Here is a 19456-nt window from a genome sequence, read left to right as displayed (position 1 = left end):
TATCATGCCAATTGGCCGAAATATTAAGATCACCACAGACTATGAACGGTCCTGGCCATCCCGCTAACTATCTCCAGGAAGTCAAAAATCTCCGGGTCATCGCCATTTGAACCGTAAATTGAACATAATGTTAGACCCATCTCTAGTTCCATGATGACCCACCTCCCATGACTATCGACCTTCGTTCTTTTAGCCTTGCCTAGCGATTTCCTAACCAATACAGCAACCCCCCTAATCATTGTGGTTTGTGACGAACATGCAACCAACTCAAAACCGTTTAAGAACATAAGATTCCTCTTCGCCCAAGGGAGATGGGTCTCCTGGAAACACAGTACATCAATCTTATTAAATTTGACAAAATGAGCCAGCCTTTGCCTCTTTCTCCAGTCATTTAGACCTCCCACATTTAATGTACAAATATTACAGTTTGCCATCATATATTTTGCATTGACTACCATGTAGGCCCAGTTGCTTCATATTTATAGTTATCTGCTTTCCTCTTCCGGACATTCTCAACATCAAAACAGTAGTGCATTTTATATTCCCATTTTCGATTTTTTGCCTGCTACACCTACCCCTCCACCTACCCCTGCCCACCCATCCCACCCCCCTACAACCCAGCCCGACACCCTCCACCCCCCGCCCCCCAAGCTGTGAGACGCACAGAGCTAGTCTGTGCATGTGATGGAATTGCAGATTTTCCGGCGAGGACATTGAAAATATACCGCCATTTAAACTTCAAAGCCAAAAAAAAAACCATAATATAAACTTGAATTCATGAAACATTGAAGCTCCTTCCCAGCCAAAAAAAATATATCTGGGAATCCATCACAACAGGAATATCAACCAAATACTCTCTAAGATACAGTCAAAAGATTATAGATTCTATTTCGTCACACTATCCAGATACTCTTTGGCTTTAACTTCTGAAGAGAAATATAGCGTCTTCCCATCATTAATCACTTTTAGTTGTGCAGGATTAATCAGAAAGGCCTGAAGTTTTTTATCCTGAAAAGGCTTTATCATCTCTCTAAGACGCCACCGTCTTTCTACAGTCTCATGACAAAAGTAATGACGAACAAAAAATGACACCCCATCTAGAGTTCTCTTTGCGTCGGGTCTCGCCTTATCCGAGATTGCCTGTCGTAGAACGAAGTTGCCCAAAAAGATCAATACAGCCCTGGGCTTGTCTCCCTCTTTTGCATTTCTTCTTAAATTAAAGGGAAAGCGATGGACTCTTTGCAGCTCTGTTGACCAGTCCCAGCTGACTAGCTCCGGGAAGGCTTGCTGAAACAATTTAATCATGTAACCTCTTATATCGTTGCCTTCGGCCCCCTCCGGGACACCCAGGACCCTCAAATTGTTTCTTCTAAGCCTGTTCTCCATCGCTTCCAGCTTCCACTGAATATCCGATAACTGAACACATTGTGCATCTACTTTAGAAACAGCCCCTGCAGCCTCGGTTTCCGCTGCCACTACGCGCTCCTCTAAGTTGGTTACTCTGTCCCCAGTTGTGGCAATAGCCTTAGAGAGTTTACGTACAACTCCCTGCATCTTCCTCATTGCCGCCTGTGATTTCCTACTATCCTGCCGCGTCTCCTCCCTGTGTGCCAATATTTCTTGATGGATAGTTTCTAACAGAGACAGCTGTGTCTGTTCCAGTAAAGGACTTCCTATTAAAGGCTGCGTGGAAGAGTGATCCCAGGCTAATTCTTTTTGCTCTAACTCGTGCACATGTCTCCTAGCAGACTGTTTCGCCTTCAAAGCCGTCGCTGGTAGGTCCTTCTCATACTCCGGGTCAGTATCCGACTCTCCTCTTGAGCTCTGCTCTTCACCCTCTTCTGACCACTCTCCTCCTGAGACCGAGAAGAAAGCCTCACTAAACTCGCTCTCCTTATCACCTGCACCTCCTCCCCCGTCTATCTTATCTTCAGGATCAGACTCTGGGAGCTCTGACATCATTACCACTTTACCGGGGGTTTCTCCCATTCCTACCACTCCGGCCTGTTTATCTTCCAAATTGCACAATACTGATGCAGTTTCAGTGCTACTAGGCTGTGATTCTTTTGGGCCACAAACTTCAACAGAATCTTGCAACTGAGGGGATAAAACTGGGCTCTCCGATATTGCATTTTCAGTCACCAATGTATCTTGTAGTTTATCATCGGGAGCCCTCTGCCCCTTCTCCTTACCCGCCTTTACCAGTAAATCCAGAACAGTAGCAGTAGCTGCGCGGGTTTAAGGAGCACACTGCTGTTTCTTGCCTTGCTGCTCCGTGCTCTCAGCCACTTCCTCATCTTTCTGGGCTTTTTTTTTAGTATTGCCAGATTTTAGGCTGAGGTTTTGTTTTGGGGCCATTATCCTTTCGTGAACTCTTTGCTGACTCTGCCGAGTTGAAACTGACCCGCACTCGAGGCAGCAGGAATCACTCTCTCTCCCCCACTTCTGCCTCTGCCTGAGCCGATCTGTGCTTCGCCGCCGAACACGCTGACTCCGCCCACCTCTCAACTCGAGGCAGCCGGGGATGACAGCTTCAAGCGCCCGTAGCGTCCGTAGCGCAAACCACAGACGCCGTCTCAAGGGCCCGACGGAACCAAACCGAACGAGGGTCTGCCGCATAACTTATTCAGATGGATTCCGGGTTAGTCTGTATGTCATATATTCAGAGCTTCAATCATTTCGGCATTTTGGCATTCTATCTGGGTCCTCGCCGCAAGCTCTCTGCACCGGCCGCTCAAGCAGCCGCCATCTTGCCTCCGGAGCGTGCAATAGGCGCCGAGGTTTCTGAATATCTTTCTTTCGAGAATAGGGCTGAACTATTTGTTTGGTGATTTTTTTTCGAGCCAGAAATGGTCATGAATAAATCCCAGTTCCTTTTTTGGAGTCAAAGAATCTCCTCCACCACATCTTTCTGTTGTAGGGTGTTGAATTCCTTCTGCAAGAGATCTTGTTGATAGCCCACAATTTTGCTTGGAGTTATAGCAGGAGAAGGGTACTGGAATCGAAGATTATATCCATTCTGAACAATGTTCAAGCCCTTTTCTTCTGTTATTAGTAGCTACACTGGCAGATGACTGACTATGCTTCCCCCACCGGAGTGACTGACAGAGAAGGGGGTGATAGGAAAGTCACTGACTGCCAGGAGGTTTTCCTGCGGCATAAAGTGGTTTCTGGCCTCCTCTACATCTGAAGGACTTACGAAGATGCTAAGGCTGCCTCTGATGTTGCTGCTCGTGTAACCATTGGGGAGCTTGAGGTAAATCTCGCCTGTCATATGGCCTGTACCTATTTCTGTGTTCTTTTTCCTTCTCTAGGCCCAAAGCTTCCATCTAAGACTTCAAGTGAGGCATATGTGCCAAAGGGAGAATGTCCTGAAAACGGTAAGATGAGGATTTCCTTTGCCACTAGTTTAGTTCCTATCAGTCTAGGACAGGAGCTTTGTCTCATGCAGATATGGTGACAGTATCCATGACCTCCCCTCGCCCCCACCCCAAGTCAGAAGCGTCTGCTGCTGCACTAATAACCGGGTTGGAGACAAGCAGGCCCTCCTTAAGGACCTCTTGGAAGTCTAGTCTGTCTTCGTTTAGGAGCTTGTCACCAAATATTTGAAGAGAGTCCCATAGTGATCTGTCATACTTCCCCAAAAATGCAGTGGTGACTTTCATGGTGGATGCTGATGGTCTCGACATCACAACAGAGTCCATTATCTGGCTCTCTTTTTCTTGGGGAACGATCGAAGAAGGAATCACTGCAAGGGACTTGCTTGTTACGGCCACAATATCTGAGTTGGGAAGAGGATCTGCTCTTAGGCAAGGAGGCTCCTGAACCGGTGGTCTATACTTTTTCAAAAGTGTTGACAGTGCAGACATAATTAATGCAGGTGTGAGAAACAGCTGCACAGCCTTTTTTTGGACTTTTTTTAATTTGCATTTTAAATCAGAATAAAACATAGTACAAAGAAAAATGCCAGCGGGCAATGCGAATAGGAAAAATAAGAAGTACATCATTTGGAGGCATCATTTATAGAAAGTATAGCAAGGTAAAGTTAGCCGAGTAGAGAGAGCAGGATGGTCCCCAAGAACAAGGAACATGCATAACAGCAGAGTCACAGAGCTACATTACAATCTGAAGAAACCTAAGCGCTTCATCAACAATTATTAGACCAATAGCAATGGAGGCAAACAGGGCAAGGATACAGCAAAACCCAAGAGCATTTAACGGGGATCCAGGTTCAGGCTCAGTGCCCGTTACTCAGAGGCGGGTGATTGAGCGTCCGAAAGGGGATAGTCTACAACGATATGGCCACTGTAGTCCACATGGGGACATGCCAACAGTATAGCGTCCCACGTGGGAAGAATCGGCACCCTCCTCACCTCCCTAGCCTCCTCCCTGTAAATTGCTTCTCTTTCGCGGTCAGCCCATTTCACTAATTCCAACCACTACCTGTACACATCTGGACCTGATTGGACTTCCAACTCTTAGTTACTTGTCTCGGAGCAAGGATCAAAGCTAAGTCCAGCAACCTATCAGTAGTTTTCCTAGCCGCAGTTAGTCCCCAATCATGCCTTCTGGGCCTATATGAACTGAGTGTGAAGTCTCTGTCCTTGGCCCCATGAATACACCTGGTGGACCGCTGTCTAGTAAGGTAGTAAAAGATGTAGGACCAGACCATGTGGAAGAAGCCAGCATCCTCCACAGTACATTGAGGATCTCCGAGGTATGGGCAGGGAACATGGTATGTATGTGCTGGGGAGGCACTCTAGGGAAGGATTCCAGGACCTTTCCCCTCCAGGACAAGTTGTTTATCGACACCCCCAAGTCCTCCTCCCATCGCAACAGGGGGACTGCAAGAGCTGTTCAAGCCCCCTCCAGTAAGGCCCTATATAGTAATGTGACCGCTTTCGTCCACCCCATAATGTTCCGGAACCCCACCACGCGCGCCATGATATCAAAAATCACTCACTGGGAGGTCATAGGACTACCATACTTCCAAGAAAGGGCACAACTCACCTCCTGTGAAGTGATCCCCCCCAGGACAGTAACCCCGGCTGAAGGCCACTCACAGAATACCAACCAACCCCACCCGGTCACCCCCAGCGTAGAGCCATCACAAGTGGGAGCTCATGGGTATTTGGGATCTGAGCACTGGACCACCGCATAACGTGCCATTCTAATCAAGACGATTGATGCCCGCACCCTGTATGCAGGCTTCAACAGGACACCAGTTTAAAGATCCTTAGACGGAGAGCCACCCTCACGGGTACCCACGCCACACCAGAGATAGGACCACCATTGAGCCACCCACTAGAGCTGCACCGCCAAGTAATACTACTCGAGATCGGGTGTCGCCTCCCCTCTGTCACCGGCAGGAGTGCTACATAGTGATGCGATGTGCCCTAGTATAGCGATAGTAGCATGCCATCTCATTCGTGAAAACATTTCCAGGGCAGCTCCAGCCGGAGGACCGTGAACAAGTAAAGGAGGCAGGAGAGAATAATCCTTTTCGAGACAGCCTCCCAGATACTCACCGAAAGTGGTAACGTAGTCCCGAAAGCAGCCAAGTGCCACAACCCGGTGAGCGTTTGACTGAAGTTTCCCTCGTACAACAATTTCGGTGAGCGGTAGACAACCATACCCAAATAACAAACAGGGTGATGCTCTCACCGCAATGTTGTGCCATGGGAACAGGTCCGGCACTCAGCCATAACAACCCGAAGGGGATAGACACATGATTTATCCCAGTTGACCTCCAGTCCAGAGTAACCATCAAACTCCGACAATGCTCCCCTGAGGTAAATGTCCCCCCCCCCCCCCTCAAATACAACAACGTATTATCCGCATACAGAGAAAGATATGTGCAATCAGATGTAAGCTGTAATCTGTGGCAGTGAAGGCCCAGGCAGAAACGCATCGTTTTGCTTTTAAAGAAGTCCCGTTTAGATTAGTTTAGCAGTAGGAGGATTGTCAGGCGTTGGACCCTGATCCAGTCTTCTCATAGGACTACCTTCAGGAGGGATTGGACATTGAAAGCGTTTGATCAATCACCTTACCCTTGTAAAAATGAGGAAGCAACAAGAAAGTAATAGAACAATCTTCAAACTATTTTTCTTTTAGTTTTTATTCATGTGGTCAGTAAGAATTTTCCAGGATTTGATTTTCTGATCTGGTGATTGATACAGGAATACAGGCATTGTACGATACATTTATGAGAATAATTTGTTGTGATTAAAATAACACATACCCAGTGATAATTCATTGTGTCATTGATGGTGGAGGATCCAGGGGTCGACGCACCTTCACAACCTTCTCGGACTCCTCATACAGTTCGGGTGAAGAATTCGACCAATCAGGTCCTAGCACATCCTACGGATACCAAGACCAATACCGGCAACCCTACCAACAAAATCCTTTTTAGGACGGGGCACATGGAGACCACCACGGGGACGTGGGAACAACTGGAGCAGAGGGGCCAACAGAGGCCAACAGGGTTCCGCGAGCGACTGGGAGAGCGGCGATGGGAGAGGGAGAGGTGCGAAGCAAGTCAGGTTCCCCCCAGAAGAACACGGGGAGAGGTCAACCCACCGGAAAAACTACAGGTGGTAAGACCAGCAGCCACTCCAGTGATAAACATCTCATCTCATACCTTGAATGATGACGAAATAAGAATATTGAGTAGAGGGTTATCATATGTGCCTACAGCTTTGCCTAATGAATTTACTACTTTAACTGAGTTGCACAGATTTTTTAGGAAAATCAGATTGCGATTTTTCTTTAAGAACAAACCAATGATGATGTGCCCTTCCACCACTGGTTTACGTTTACCATCCACTTTTGTTCCATCAACCCATGCAATGACACAGAGGATTCTAGCTTATGAGAGCCTAGTATTACGTGATGTCAAGAAGGCTCTTAATAAAAAAACGTATACCCAATTTAACATCAGCAAGACTGAGAAGATGGCTCTCCGTTCCATCAAAGAAAATAGAGACGTCATTGTGAAACCAGCGGACAAGGGCGGAGCGATCATTGTCCAAGACGTATCTAAATATAAAGAGGAGATCCTGAGACAACTTAACGATGGAATCAGCTACAGAAAACTGACCCATGACCCTTCAAAAGAGCTTTCTGAAGAAATACAACGTGTCACGAAGGAAGGTCTAGATCAAGGTTTTGTATCAGATCAAGAGTACCAATACCTCAACCAAATAAATCCCCGTTTGCCAACTATCTAAACACTTCCTAAAGTGCACAAGGACATACAGAACCCTCCGGGTCGCCCCATAGTATCGGGGTGTGGCTCGATACTTGAACCATTGTGCCGCTACATCGATTTTTTCCTAAAACCCTTGGCAGAACAAACAGGAACCTATCTACGAGACACCACACACACAATCAATATTGTGGACGGACGTCCTTTTAACCCTGAGGATCAACTTCTTGCCACATGTGACATAGTGTCCCTATACACTAGTATTCCTCAAGATGAGGCTCTCGATGTGGTTGCCATAGCTTTGGAACGCCGAGTTGCACCGGTACAAGTCCCAACTGCATTTATTATCTTGCTTCTGAAAATAGCCATGATGAGGAACTTTTTTGTGTTTCAAAATTGCTTTTATTTGCAAACAAAGGGGGTAGCGATGGGGGCAGCCTTCGCCCCAGATTTAGCCATAATCTTTATGTCCACCTTTGAGAACACATTTATCCTTAATGATTTGAATCCTTTTAGATCTAACATACAACTGTGGATGCGCTATATTGACAACATCCTCCTGCTATGGACAGGGACTGAAGAAGAGATAATAGCCTTCCATGCATGGTTAAACGCAAGATCACGTGATATCCAGTTCACAATACAATCAGACAAGAAGAGGATTGATTTCTTGGATCTGTCTATCATAGCAGAGGATGAAGTACTCCATACAACCCTTTTCAGAAAACCGGCGGAACGCAACTCGTTACTTCAATATTCCAGCCACCAGCCCAGGGGTCTGAGAGACAATTTGCCCTTTGGTCAATTTTTGAGGATCCGCCGAAATTGTACCAAAAAAGAGGATTACATGGATGAATCCGCGAAGTTGATGGACCGTTTGATTGAACGAGGTTACCCCCGGCGACTAACCAAGAGGGCTATGAAGAGAGCGTGGTTCAATCATCGAGAAACACTCTTGGAACCAAGTGACCGTACCAATAACGTAGATGCACGCCTAATCTGTGTTACCACCTACACCACCAAGAGTAACGTCATCAAAAAAATAATCAATAAACATTGGCCAATTATATCTGAAGATCTGGATATTAGCACTGTACCGATGCATTCTTTCAAAAAAGCCAGAAACATCCGAGACCAGGTGGTTTCCTCTTTTTTGGAGACTCCACCTTCTGCCACCTTAACATCGCTCTGGAACCTTCCACCTATCCTTGGCCATTATAAGTGTGGCAAGTGTAAAGCCTGCCCCCAGGCAATTCAAACGAAAGAATTCCGCTACAAGCATCATCAGATTAGACTTAAATCGCACACCAATTGTAATACCACGGATGTGGTATATTGCATAGTTTGCACATGTGATTTAATCTATGTCGGCCAAACGCAGCAACGGGTAAAAACACGTTTTCTTCAACATTGCAGTCGTGTTAGATGCCAAGTAACTGGTGCACCAATGGTCGAACACGGTCTGAAAAATGACCACTCACCGGAAAGTCTTAAATAGATCGTCTTAGAACATGTGACACTTGGCCCTAGGGGCGGAAATATAGCCCCCATTCTGAACGTCAGGGAACTAAAATGAATTACATTTTTTGACTCCATTCAAAGTGGCCTGAACGAATCCGAGAGCAGTTTTGCGCAATTAGCCAATCTGTGACCCTACCTCCTTTATCTGTCTCTAAATCTAAACTGTGTCTATTTTGAACCTTTCATCTATCGACATCTACTACTCTGAATACATGCGCCCTATACCACCCTGTGTGGCAGGTACGCGCTTCATGTTATGATCACTGTGATTACTTGATTGATATAGCAATGGCCCTTTCACTGGTATCTTGCATGGCACGAGTATGTCACTGTTTCACAATGACACGTCTCACAATATATGTTTGCTGGCTGATCAGTTTTCCATCTATGAAATTGAATCTCCCCTTATTGATTCTCTTTTGAAATAATGGTGTTTTAACCCAGTCGTTCTGTGGCATTTTTCACTGCCCTGTGTGGTTTGTGTAATGCCTGAATGATAATTTAAAATTATGTGCTTCAAATGAATCTTTTTCTTCTTTTTTACGAATATTCCACCCACTGAGAAATCTGTTCTTCTAGTCAGTTTGAGTGTGGTAACCTAGCAACCTGATCCCTTCAGTCTTTTCACCCTTTCTAACGCGACTCTTGTCACGCCCCTCCCTGTAACCATTTCCTGGTTACTCGAACTCTGGAGCCTAATCAGACGCGATTTTGAAACAACACGTCGTTGTTTCCACTGCATCCGATGATCTTTCATGACAGATAGGTGAGCAGGCCATCTTTTTCAGCGCTAGCGCCGTTTACCGATGAGGTCCAATAATTTTTTTACATCACGAGGGTCCATCATTACAACACTGCCATTGACGGAGTTTTGTACTTAACTTGAGCGTAGCGGTCAAGTAACACACCCGCTCGAGCTCTCTGCCCATGATCACTTTTACTTAGTCTGAGCAACGCGGTAAATGAACACACCCGTTTCAGCTCCCTGCCCATGAACAACACGGTGTACTTAATCTGAGCGCAGCGGTAAAGGAAGATGACCCGCTTGAGCTCCCTGCTTATGTATATATTTTTCTATTTTTTAGCAGAGAGCCCGCAATTATAACTGCCTGCCCAATTCGGAGAGGACTGTGATTCGAATCCTCTGACAGGTACAAATTGTACAACCTTTTTCCAGATTACTAGAAAAGTTATGCTAAATCGGCATGGCATATTAAAGTAGTTTTAATTTCCTCATGACAGCACTGTGACGACGCTTGCTTCACGATGAACATTTGGTCATCCTTTTGGACTATCAAGGTAGTGATTATGTTGTTTTTAACACTGGTGTTACCAAAGTATTTTCTGAGCCAGCATGCAAACCCTCCACCTGTTTTTTGGTCCCTCTAGATTTGATACGTGGACATAGGACCACTGACTATACCTGCTTACTGTCCACCTTCACGAAAGCAGGTAACCAATGACCCAATGGTGATTTTCACATTTAATGACCGTATGCTAATTCAGGCCACCTTTTAGTAGACGGGATAACTATACTTAACCCGTTCTTTGGTATGAATTACCATTACCTCCCCTTTTCTCATGGTAACCTGTCCTGCTAGACAGTTGTGGTACTTTCTTCCTCATGTAGCCCTCCTCCAAAATGTGTATGTTTTTAATATTTCTTCGATCCTTAGTACAAGCGGGCGACAGTCCAACCCGCTATGGTTCAATAGGGATCGTACAGACCCTTATAGATTTCTTTTTAATTTTTTCTTAGGAAGTTTGCCCACTTCACCCTCTTTGTCCTGAAGAAGACCCGCTCTGTAAGGGTTACTGTCCCTACCCTTTTTAGGGTCGAAACGTAGACTACCCACCATCGCAATACCAGCTTCTAACTCTAGCCAGACTAATACAGCTGTACATAGAAGTCTGGACATCAAAGATTGTTGGTTTTCGTTTACCGTAAATATGTGGCCCCTATGAGGGATGCCACTGTGACATTGTACAAATTTGGTTTGTTATAAAAAAAATGATGATTTGTTTGTCTTGAATATCACCTTCCCCTCACTGCACATCCCCCCATCACTCATGTGGGCACAAATCTTTTTGATCTTTGTGATGTACAATTGGTATAACTAATAAGAAGTTTTTGAGTACCCAGTGAATAAAACATGGTACTTTGATTCATTCCCTGTTCGTAGTTTGATTTTGTAAAGTTAAAGTTTTCTCTTTTTCTATCTGTCTGGGACCCTATATCCATACTGATACAGGAATACAGGCATTGTATGATACATTTATGAGAATAATTTGTTGAGATTAAAATAACACATACCCAGTGATAATTCATCGTGTAATTGATGGTGTAAATATTATAATCTTTCGCCACTGCTTTTTGCGGCCCACTGGTGTTATAGGGCTAAAATGCCGTGCATTGCTGAGGAAATGCGAGTCAAGATTTGGGGCCCCACAACTCAATCAGAGCAATTTGTGCATCAGTGCTCTGAAATATACAAACTGTGCATGTCTGCAGAGCTGAGCATGGATGGTCAGCCCATCAAGCTTACAATCTGTATTATTTTCCGCTAGTGACTCTGAAGATCTGGAGCTAAGCTGCAGAAATAGAGCTGCACCATCTGCATCTTTGGCAAGTAAAAAATATTCGGACACCATCCAAATGCCTTAAAGAGCGAGGCACCTTTATGTCAAAGCAGAAGGTATTTTCTTTTTCCCAGAAAACCTACGTGAGCGCCAGGGTGAATTTAGTGAATTCCATCTCAGCTTTTCTAGGCGACTGTTTCTCAACCCTCGCTGACTGCTAGGAATAGGGAGAACAGCAGTTGTATACTCATCCTGCTACAGAACACCAGGGTGTGCAGGTACAAAGGGAACTCTTCATGTTGTTTGAACCTTCATTCCTGCAAAATTATCACTCCAGCTTTCAAGCAGTCAAAACTTCGGCACAGTACTTTTACTTGTCAGGATCAGTAACTGATAATTGCTTCTTCTAACATAGTGTTTTGAAAAGTAGGAGAAATCCAAAGCCAGAAAGGAGCAGATACAGACATGGACATGTCATCAAGACTCGTTTTATTCTAACCTTACCTTGTAACTCAGAGTTCCTTCGCTCACTGGCCTGTGCCCACTCCAGGGCTTCCACAAGTTGTGTATAAACATCGGGTCCTTTTTCATTGTATGTATCAACTGCAACCGCAGGGGTGTTTATTCTGTCTCTGCTACATTTTTCTCTTGTAGTGCTGGCCTGGGCTCTTATTTGCTTTCTTTTTAGGTGGTCTTTCTGAAGCTAAAAAGAGAAAATTAAGAGAAACTATCAACTCACAGCAAAAGAACTAGGCCATTAAACAATAGGAGATCATGCTAGGCTCAACATATAACAACCAGAGGACCACTGCTGCCCGTGTTGTTTTCACTAAATCAACTAGGGTGTCAATGTCTTGATGCCTCAAGAAGGCACTACTTTTATCTTTTTCCAAACAGTTTATTAAGGTATAGCTCATGCATACAAAACAACAATAGTGCATGCATTTTCAACCCTCCTAATAATTCAGAAGTATAGCCCCTTCATGCTAGGCTGTGTACAGCAATTTTACAATAAAACTAGACAGAAATACTGATAATACCATAACAGCAATAGCACCCATGATCAGCCAGTTGCACAGATCAAAACAAAAAGTGGGCAGAGGGAGGAAAGAACAGAAGCAGGGCAGAATAACTCAATTGACTATGGATCACAACTTAACTTAGACCAGAGCTCAAAATTACCACTGTACATCTTCCAATTACCAGATATCAGATAACCTCACTGTGGAGGGCGTGGCTAGCCAGCCAAGATGGTGGACGTAGCCTGATGGAGCTCCGTCCTATCCCGGGGGGAATTCTCCTGTAGGCGCGCTATCAGCGGCGCCTGAACCTGCTGAGGAGTGTGATTGTGCCATCGGCACCCTGGTGCTCCACTGTGCGGCGACGGAACTTCCCGAGCTCGCCCGATGTTGCCGAGGAAAGCCACGGCCTGTTCTCTTCCAGGGGATCCTCATCAATAGTCATAAGCACTGAATATTCCCGCCCATGTGCGGGACCCCGGAAACAATATAAAAAATATATATGTAAAAAACACATATATCTCGCTCCACATATATGTATGCACATATATTATTTTTCTCACCCCAATGCAGCTCCATAACTGAGGCTAAAAACAATGTAAACACATATACATGCACTGCAATTCGCAAGAAAAGCAAAAGAAAAAACACATCAGGTCAAATAACCTTTGAACTTTGTGTTTTAATGAGTAAACCACTCATAAATTCTGAAAAATTGCTTGTAAATAGACATTGTTAGCCCTCAGGCTGCATTGCAAAACAATAGCATAGAAAATGAAACCATTTTCAACAAAAAAAACTGGCACCGTGCCTTTAAGGCAGCCATGACCCCGGGCTTCCCATCATGCCTCAGGGGTGACAGTTAGGTCAGTTGTTCTTTCCGGCTCCTTCAGTCAGGACCCTTGTGAAACAGCTCCCTTTTCTTTTTGGCTTTTTGTCAAAAAATACTCTCGTTAACTACAATTTTTTGCTTTCACTCGACGTCTTTTGGACTTAGGGTGTTACTGCTACCTTTTTTGGGCTCAAAAAAGGTGATTTTTCTGTCAAAGATGCCTTCTCTCTTTGACAAGTGCCCTTCATGTGGAAGGAAGATGGCCAAGACTGACACTCATTCAGTGTGTATCCTGTGCCTACCAGCTTCTCATTCTTCGAAAACCTGTGAACACTGCCAGGTTTTATCATCCAGAACTCTTAAAGAACGTGAGAGGATTCGTGTTTATGGGCTTTCTGAGAGAGGAAGATCTCCCAAGAAGCAGAAAAGTCGGAAGACGCGGTCGACGTCGAAAGAAGCCCCGACCGGTTCGCAGTCGGCGTCGACGGTGACGAAGAAGATGTCTTCAGCGTCAACATCCAAGGTACCTCCGCGACAGACAGCGTCGAGGGATAGGTCGCCGTCGAAGCGGAAGAGTTTGACGGCGATCCACATGACGTCGAAGCAGCATCGTCATGCTGCGACGTCGAGGCATTCTCCGTCGACGCCAGGTCAACGGCGTTCGACGTCGAGTCATCCTCCGCCGACGACTAGTCATGGTCGTTCGGCGTCGAGGGAGCCTTCGTCGACACATAGTCGATCGACGTCGAAGCAGCCCACGTCGACGCCCGATCAATGGCGTTCGACGTCGAGGCAGCCTCCGTCGCATTCAAGCAAGCGGCATTCGGCCTCGAGGCACACCCCATCGCCGACAGAGCACAGGCGATCGGCGTCGAAGCAGCCTCAGTCGTCGTCGAGTGGACGTCCTTCAACGGCGAGATGCTCTATGCCGAAGGGATCGGTGTCGACGAAGACACGGTCGACGTCGAGAGAGCGTATATCAGCTCAGCGCTCGGCGTCGATGCAGCCACTGTCTATGGATCAGCGGAGAGCCAGAGAACAGAGCGTTTCCCAGCCAGTGAGCCTCACTCCTACAAGATCACAGGAGAGGTCGCCTTTGAGGCAGGTGCTGCAGGAGACGGAAGGTGAACCATTGGACCAGTCTCGGTCTCAATTCGGTTCTCCAGGATCGGCATCGGCTGCGGAGGTGGGACAATCTCCGGTGCATGAACCCCCTGCCAAGAAAAGGAGGATCGCAGAAAGGAGATATCGGTCGGGATCTTACTCTAGATCTCAAAGGAGCCGATCCTCGTCTTCCTCATCATCTCACAGTGGCGGGTCTTCAGGTGGACGAAACAGCGGTTCACTTAGGGAGAGATCCAAGTCCCCTGCAGGATCGCAACAGGATCAAGTGGATCAACCTTCACGGCCACGTTCACCTGTGCAGGATCCCACTCACAAATCTCCTTCTATTCATCTTTCTCCAAGGTGGAATAGACCCCTTCACCACTGGGCCGAGGACAAGGCGATGGCTGATCGGCTAAAGGCATATCGAGACCAGGCTCTTCCCCGTAAAGAGCAGTCTCGTTCTAGACATTCAAGTGCGAAAAAATCTCGTCACAGAGATAGATCTCCATCTAGAACACGTTCAAGTAGAAGATCTAGGTCCAGGAGGACCCGTAGCTCTTCAGGTTCTTCGAGGAACCGTTCTCACAGGGATTACTCTCCGACCTTGACGAACAGTCCACGCTCGAGGGTATCTCCAACTGAGGATATCTTCTCGTTCCAGGACATCTTGGGCAGGGGAGCCCTGAAGCTAGGAGTGCCTATGACTGCTCCGCAGATCAAGACGACGGTCATATTTGAAACCCTACAGCACAGAACGACACCCAAACCTTTGTTGCCGTTGGTTCCGGGTATAATGGACCCAGTGAATGAAGTCTTCCTGACTCCGGCAACGGTGAAGTCCGTCCCAGCTAGAATTCTCAAGAAGTATCGTCCTCCTGAGGAGGATCCTTTGTTCCTAAAATCTGATCCCCCGCCTGATTCAGTAATCATTGCGGCGGCTAGAAAATCCAATGCGGTAGCTTCGTCATCCACAGTACCGCCGGATAAGGACAGCAAGCAGCAAGACTCATGGGGGAGAAGAGTTTGTAACACCTCGGCTTCTTTCCTTAAGGTCTCTAATGCTGAGGCGCTGCTTGGCAGGTATGATAGATCTCTGTGGGACTCACTTCAGAGATTTTCTGAGAAACTTCCTCCGGAAGATAGGAAGGATCTTAAGGAGATTCTGTTGGAGGGCGGTCAAGTCTCCAATCAGATGATAGGAGCGGCGGCAGATGGCGCAACGCTGGCTGCGCATGGTTATGCGCATGGAATCACAGCGAGGAGATCCTCATGGTTGCGACTAACAGCATTGAAACCCGAGGCTCAAGCCAGGATTCTAAATCTTCCTTTTTCAGGCAAGTCTCTCTTTGGAGCGAGTGCTGATGAGGAGATGCAGAGGATGAAGACGGAGTTAGACACCCTCAAAGCCGTGGGGCTTGAAAAGAAGAAGGAATTCCGTAAGAAATTCCGTTCGGACAACAAGGGCTCTTCGAAGCAGAGGGTTCAAACCCCTCAATGGCAGAAGGGCCAGAACCAGCAAGGTCAACAAAAGTCGCAATACAAAGGCAAGCGCAATTCCAAAGGCAATGGGAATCAGCGATAAGGCAACAACTTCAATAAATCTCAGCAGAAGCAATGAGCCTTCACTTCCCCCAGCGCCGTTGTCCACTCCAGTGGGGGGAAGCATTGCGCATCACAGGACAGAGTGGCAGACCATTACAAAAGATCAATGGGTGTTGTCTACGCTGCAGAATGGGTACTGTCTTCGTTTCCATCGTCTACCTCCACCCGTTCCTCCGATGTCAACATCAAGTCACCAGCTACAAAAGTTACAGAAAGAAGTAGCGAAACTCCTCGAGAAATCAGCCATCGAGAGAGTGCCGGTGGTGCAAAGGGGGAAAGGAGTATACTCGAGGTATTTTCTGGTCAGAAAAAAGGGCCAGAAAGAGGAATACAGGCCCATTCTGGACTTGAGAACGCTCAATCTACATGTACGAAAAGAAAAATTTCGCATGTTGGCGCTTCACCAGATATATCCACATCTCAGGAAGGGGGATTCGATGTGTTCGGTGGACCTTCAAGACGCATATTTTCATGTCCCGATACGTCCAGACCACAGAAGATTCCTTCGTTTTCGGGTGGGGACCTCTCACTACCAGTTCAAAGTCCTCCCGTTTGGGTTGAAGTCGGCCCCCAGAGTGTTCACAAAGTGTGTCCCAGTGGTAGCGGCAGCTCTACGCCGCAGGGGAGTCTTCGTATACCCATACTTAGACGATTGGCTGTTGAAAGGTCCAACTCCAGACAGCGTGAGGAATCAATTTCGGACATGCATAGAACTTTGTCAACATCTAGGCCTGCACGTCAACTACAAGAAGTCGGTCTCCCATCCCACTCAGAAGATTCACTTCCTAGGAGCTCTGCTAGACTCTGATGTAGGAAAAGTGTTTCCTTCGGAGGAGAGACAGTCTTCAATAGCACTCAAGTGCCAGCAAGTTCTTCGCAACAGGTCTCAGAAAGTGCGAAAGATAGCCTCTCTCTTAGGATCGATGGCTTCCTGCATATTCTTGGTACCGAACGCCAGGCTTCGGATGCGTCCTCTTCAGCAGGATCTGGAGGACAAATGGGATCAGCAATCAGATCGCTGGGACGATCAGATCACTTTGTCGGAGGTGGCACGGTCCTCCATTCAGTGGTGGATGAAGAAGCAGAACATGCAAGTGGGAATTCTCTTCCATCAGCCTCCTCCTACACAGACGATCATCACAGATGCGTCATTACAAGGCTGGGGGGCGCACATGGGCCCTCTTCAGGTGCAGGGTCTGTGGTCTCCCAAGGAAAGCACCTACCACATCAACTTGCTGGAGTTGAGAGCAGTCCACCTGGCTCTCAAAGCGTTCCTTCCCTCGCTTCAGGAAAAGGTGGTTCTAGTACAAACAGACAACACCACCACTATGTACTATTTAAACAAACAGGGAGGGACACGCTCAAGGACACTGTCACTAGAAGCTCAGAGCATCTGGCATTGGCTTCTGGCTCGCAAGTTGTCTGTTCAAGCAGTCCACCTCCCAGGAGAGCAGAATGTGAGGGCGGACGCACTAAGTCGGCACTTCGAGGACAGAGAAGACTGGGTTCTCAACGACGAAGTGCTAGACGACGTTTTCCAGTCTTGGGGTCGTCCTTCCATAGATCTTTTCGCGGACGACGTAAACAGCAAATGCCCAAGCTTCGCCTCAAGGTTTTACCGACCAGGAACGAGAGGGAATGCTCTTTTGATCGACTGGTCAGAGGAATTTGTGTACGCCTTTCCACCACTTCCGCTGATCCCGAAGGTGGTGAGCAAGCTGAACCACTCGTGCACAACGATGATCCTGATTGTCCCCGACTGGCCGAGGCAATGGTGGTACACGGACCTACTTCACCTGTCAGTGTCTCCTCACAAGAGGCTTCCTTGCAGGCCGGACCTATTATCGAAGATGAACGGGAGGATTCACCATCCCAACCTTCCATCACTGAACTTGGCAGCATGGCTCCTGAGGTCATTCAGTACGGCCATCTAGGACTGCCACAAGACTGCATGTCCATTCTGAGAGAAGCACGACGTCCTTCCACGAGACATTCTTACGCATGCAAGTGGAAGAGGTTCTATATGTGGTGTGTGCAGAATGGTCACAATCCGGTGAAGAGTCAGGAAGAAGCAGTTCTTCCATACTTGCTGTATCTGGCCAAAGCAGGTTTGAAGTTTAACTCCATTAAGGTGCATCTAGCCGCTATAACTGCTTATAGGCGATCACCCTCGCAAACCTCTTTTTTCCAGTTGCCAGCAGTAAAAGATTTCCTGCAAGGTCTGAAAAAGGTGTATCCTCCTGTACGGCCTCCTTCTCCTCCCTGGGAGCTGAACCTAGTACTATCAAAGTTGATGGGCCCTCCTTTTCAGCCCATTCATAAAGCTACTTTACAGCATATTTCCTGGAAAGCGGCTTTTTTGGTAGCAATTACGTCAGCCCGTAGGGTGAGCGAAATTCAGGCCCTATGTACTAAAGAACCGTATACAGTTTTTCATTTGAACAGAGTGGTGCTCAGAACGCACCCTTCTTTCCTGCCGAAAGTGGTGTCAGAGTTTCATGTCAATCAGTCTATCTCTTTACCCACTTTCTTTCCTAATCCCTCTACTCCAGCTGAGAGGGCTTTACACTCGTTGGACCTGAAAAGGGTTTTGAAATTCTATCTGGACAGGTCCAAGTCTATTCGACATTCTGATCAATTGTTTATTAACTACGGATCGATCAGAACTGGCCATGCAGCATCGAAACGTTCCATTTCCAGGTGGATCGTTTCGTGTATCAAGCTTGCTTACCAATTGGCGCAGAAACCTCTGGGGTTTACTCCTAAAGCACATTCAACCAGAGGTAGAGCGGCCACTACGGCTTATCTACATGATGTGCCCATGTCTGAGATTTGTAAAGCGGCGACCTGGAGGTCTGTCCATACATTTACCAGACATTACTGTCTTGATTCTGACACTAGAGCAGATACCCAGGTGGGCCAAGCCTCACTGAGGAATCTGTTTAACAGCTGAGTTATTGGCTGTGATGGTTTTGGTTGGGTCATGTACTTCTCATTTACCTGCAGGTGGTTGATGGGCTTGCTATTCTATTCAGTGCTTATGACTATTGATGAGGATCCCCTGGAAGAGAAGGATTAGTTACTTACCTGTAATCCTAGTTCTCTTCCAGGGGTATCCTCATCAAAGTCATAAGCAACCCACCGGCCTCCCCAGGTAAATGAGATCTTGGTACTATGTCACTCTTGTGGTTGAGCCCTGTCTTCAGGGTTATGCAAAGAACAACTGACCTAACTGTCACCCCTGAGGCATGATGGGAAGCCCGGGGTCATGGCTGCCTTAAAGGCACGGTGCCAGTTTTTTTTGTTGAAAATGGTTTCATTTTCTATGCTATTGTTTTGCAATGCAGCCTGAGGGCTAACAATGTCTATTTACAAGCAATTTTTCAGAATTTATGAGTGGTTTACTCATTAAAACACAAAGTTCAAAGGTTATTTGACCTGATGTGTTTTTTCTTTTGCTTTTCTTGCGAATTGCAGTGCATGTATATGTGTTTACATTGTTTTTAGCCTCAGTTATGGAGCTGCATTGGGGTGAGAAAAATAATATATGTGCATACATATATGTGGAGCGAGATATATGTGTTT

At 46.6% G+C, this 19456-nt stretch overlaps 1 protein-coding gene across 5 annotated transcripts in view; it reads right to left on the bottom strand.

Moving 5' to 3' along the window:
• LOC144785799 (uncharacterized) overlaps positions 1-19456 on the bottom strand; it is a 672618-nt gene that overhangs the window by 345961 nt on the left and 307201 nt on the right. For all 5 annotated transcript variants that reach the window (XM_078664619.1, XM_078664623.1, XM_078664622.1 and 2 more), the window contains exon 3: positions 11816-12014. In XM_078664619.1, coding sequence (XP_078520745.1) covers positions 11816-12014 — 199 coding nt within the window. The remainder of the gene's footprint in view (positions 1-11815; positions 12015-19456) is intronic.

The sequence above is a fragment of the Lissotriton helveticus genome, chromosome 10, assembly GCF_964261635.1.
Source record: "Lissotriton helveticus chromosome 10, aLisHel1.1, whole genome shotgun sequence".
In the NCBI taxonomy this organism is placed as follows: Eukaryota; Metazoa; Chordata; class Amphibia; order Caudata; family Salamandridae; genus Lissotriton; species Lissotriton helveticus.
This window is presented reverse-complemented; position numbering and strand designations above follow the sequence as displayed.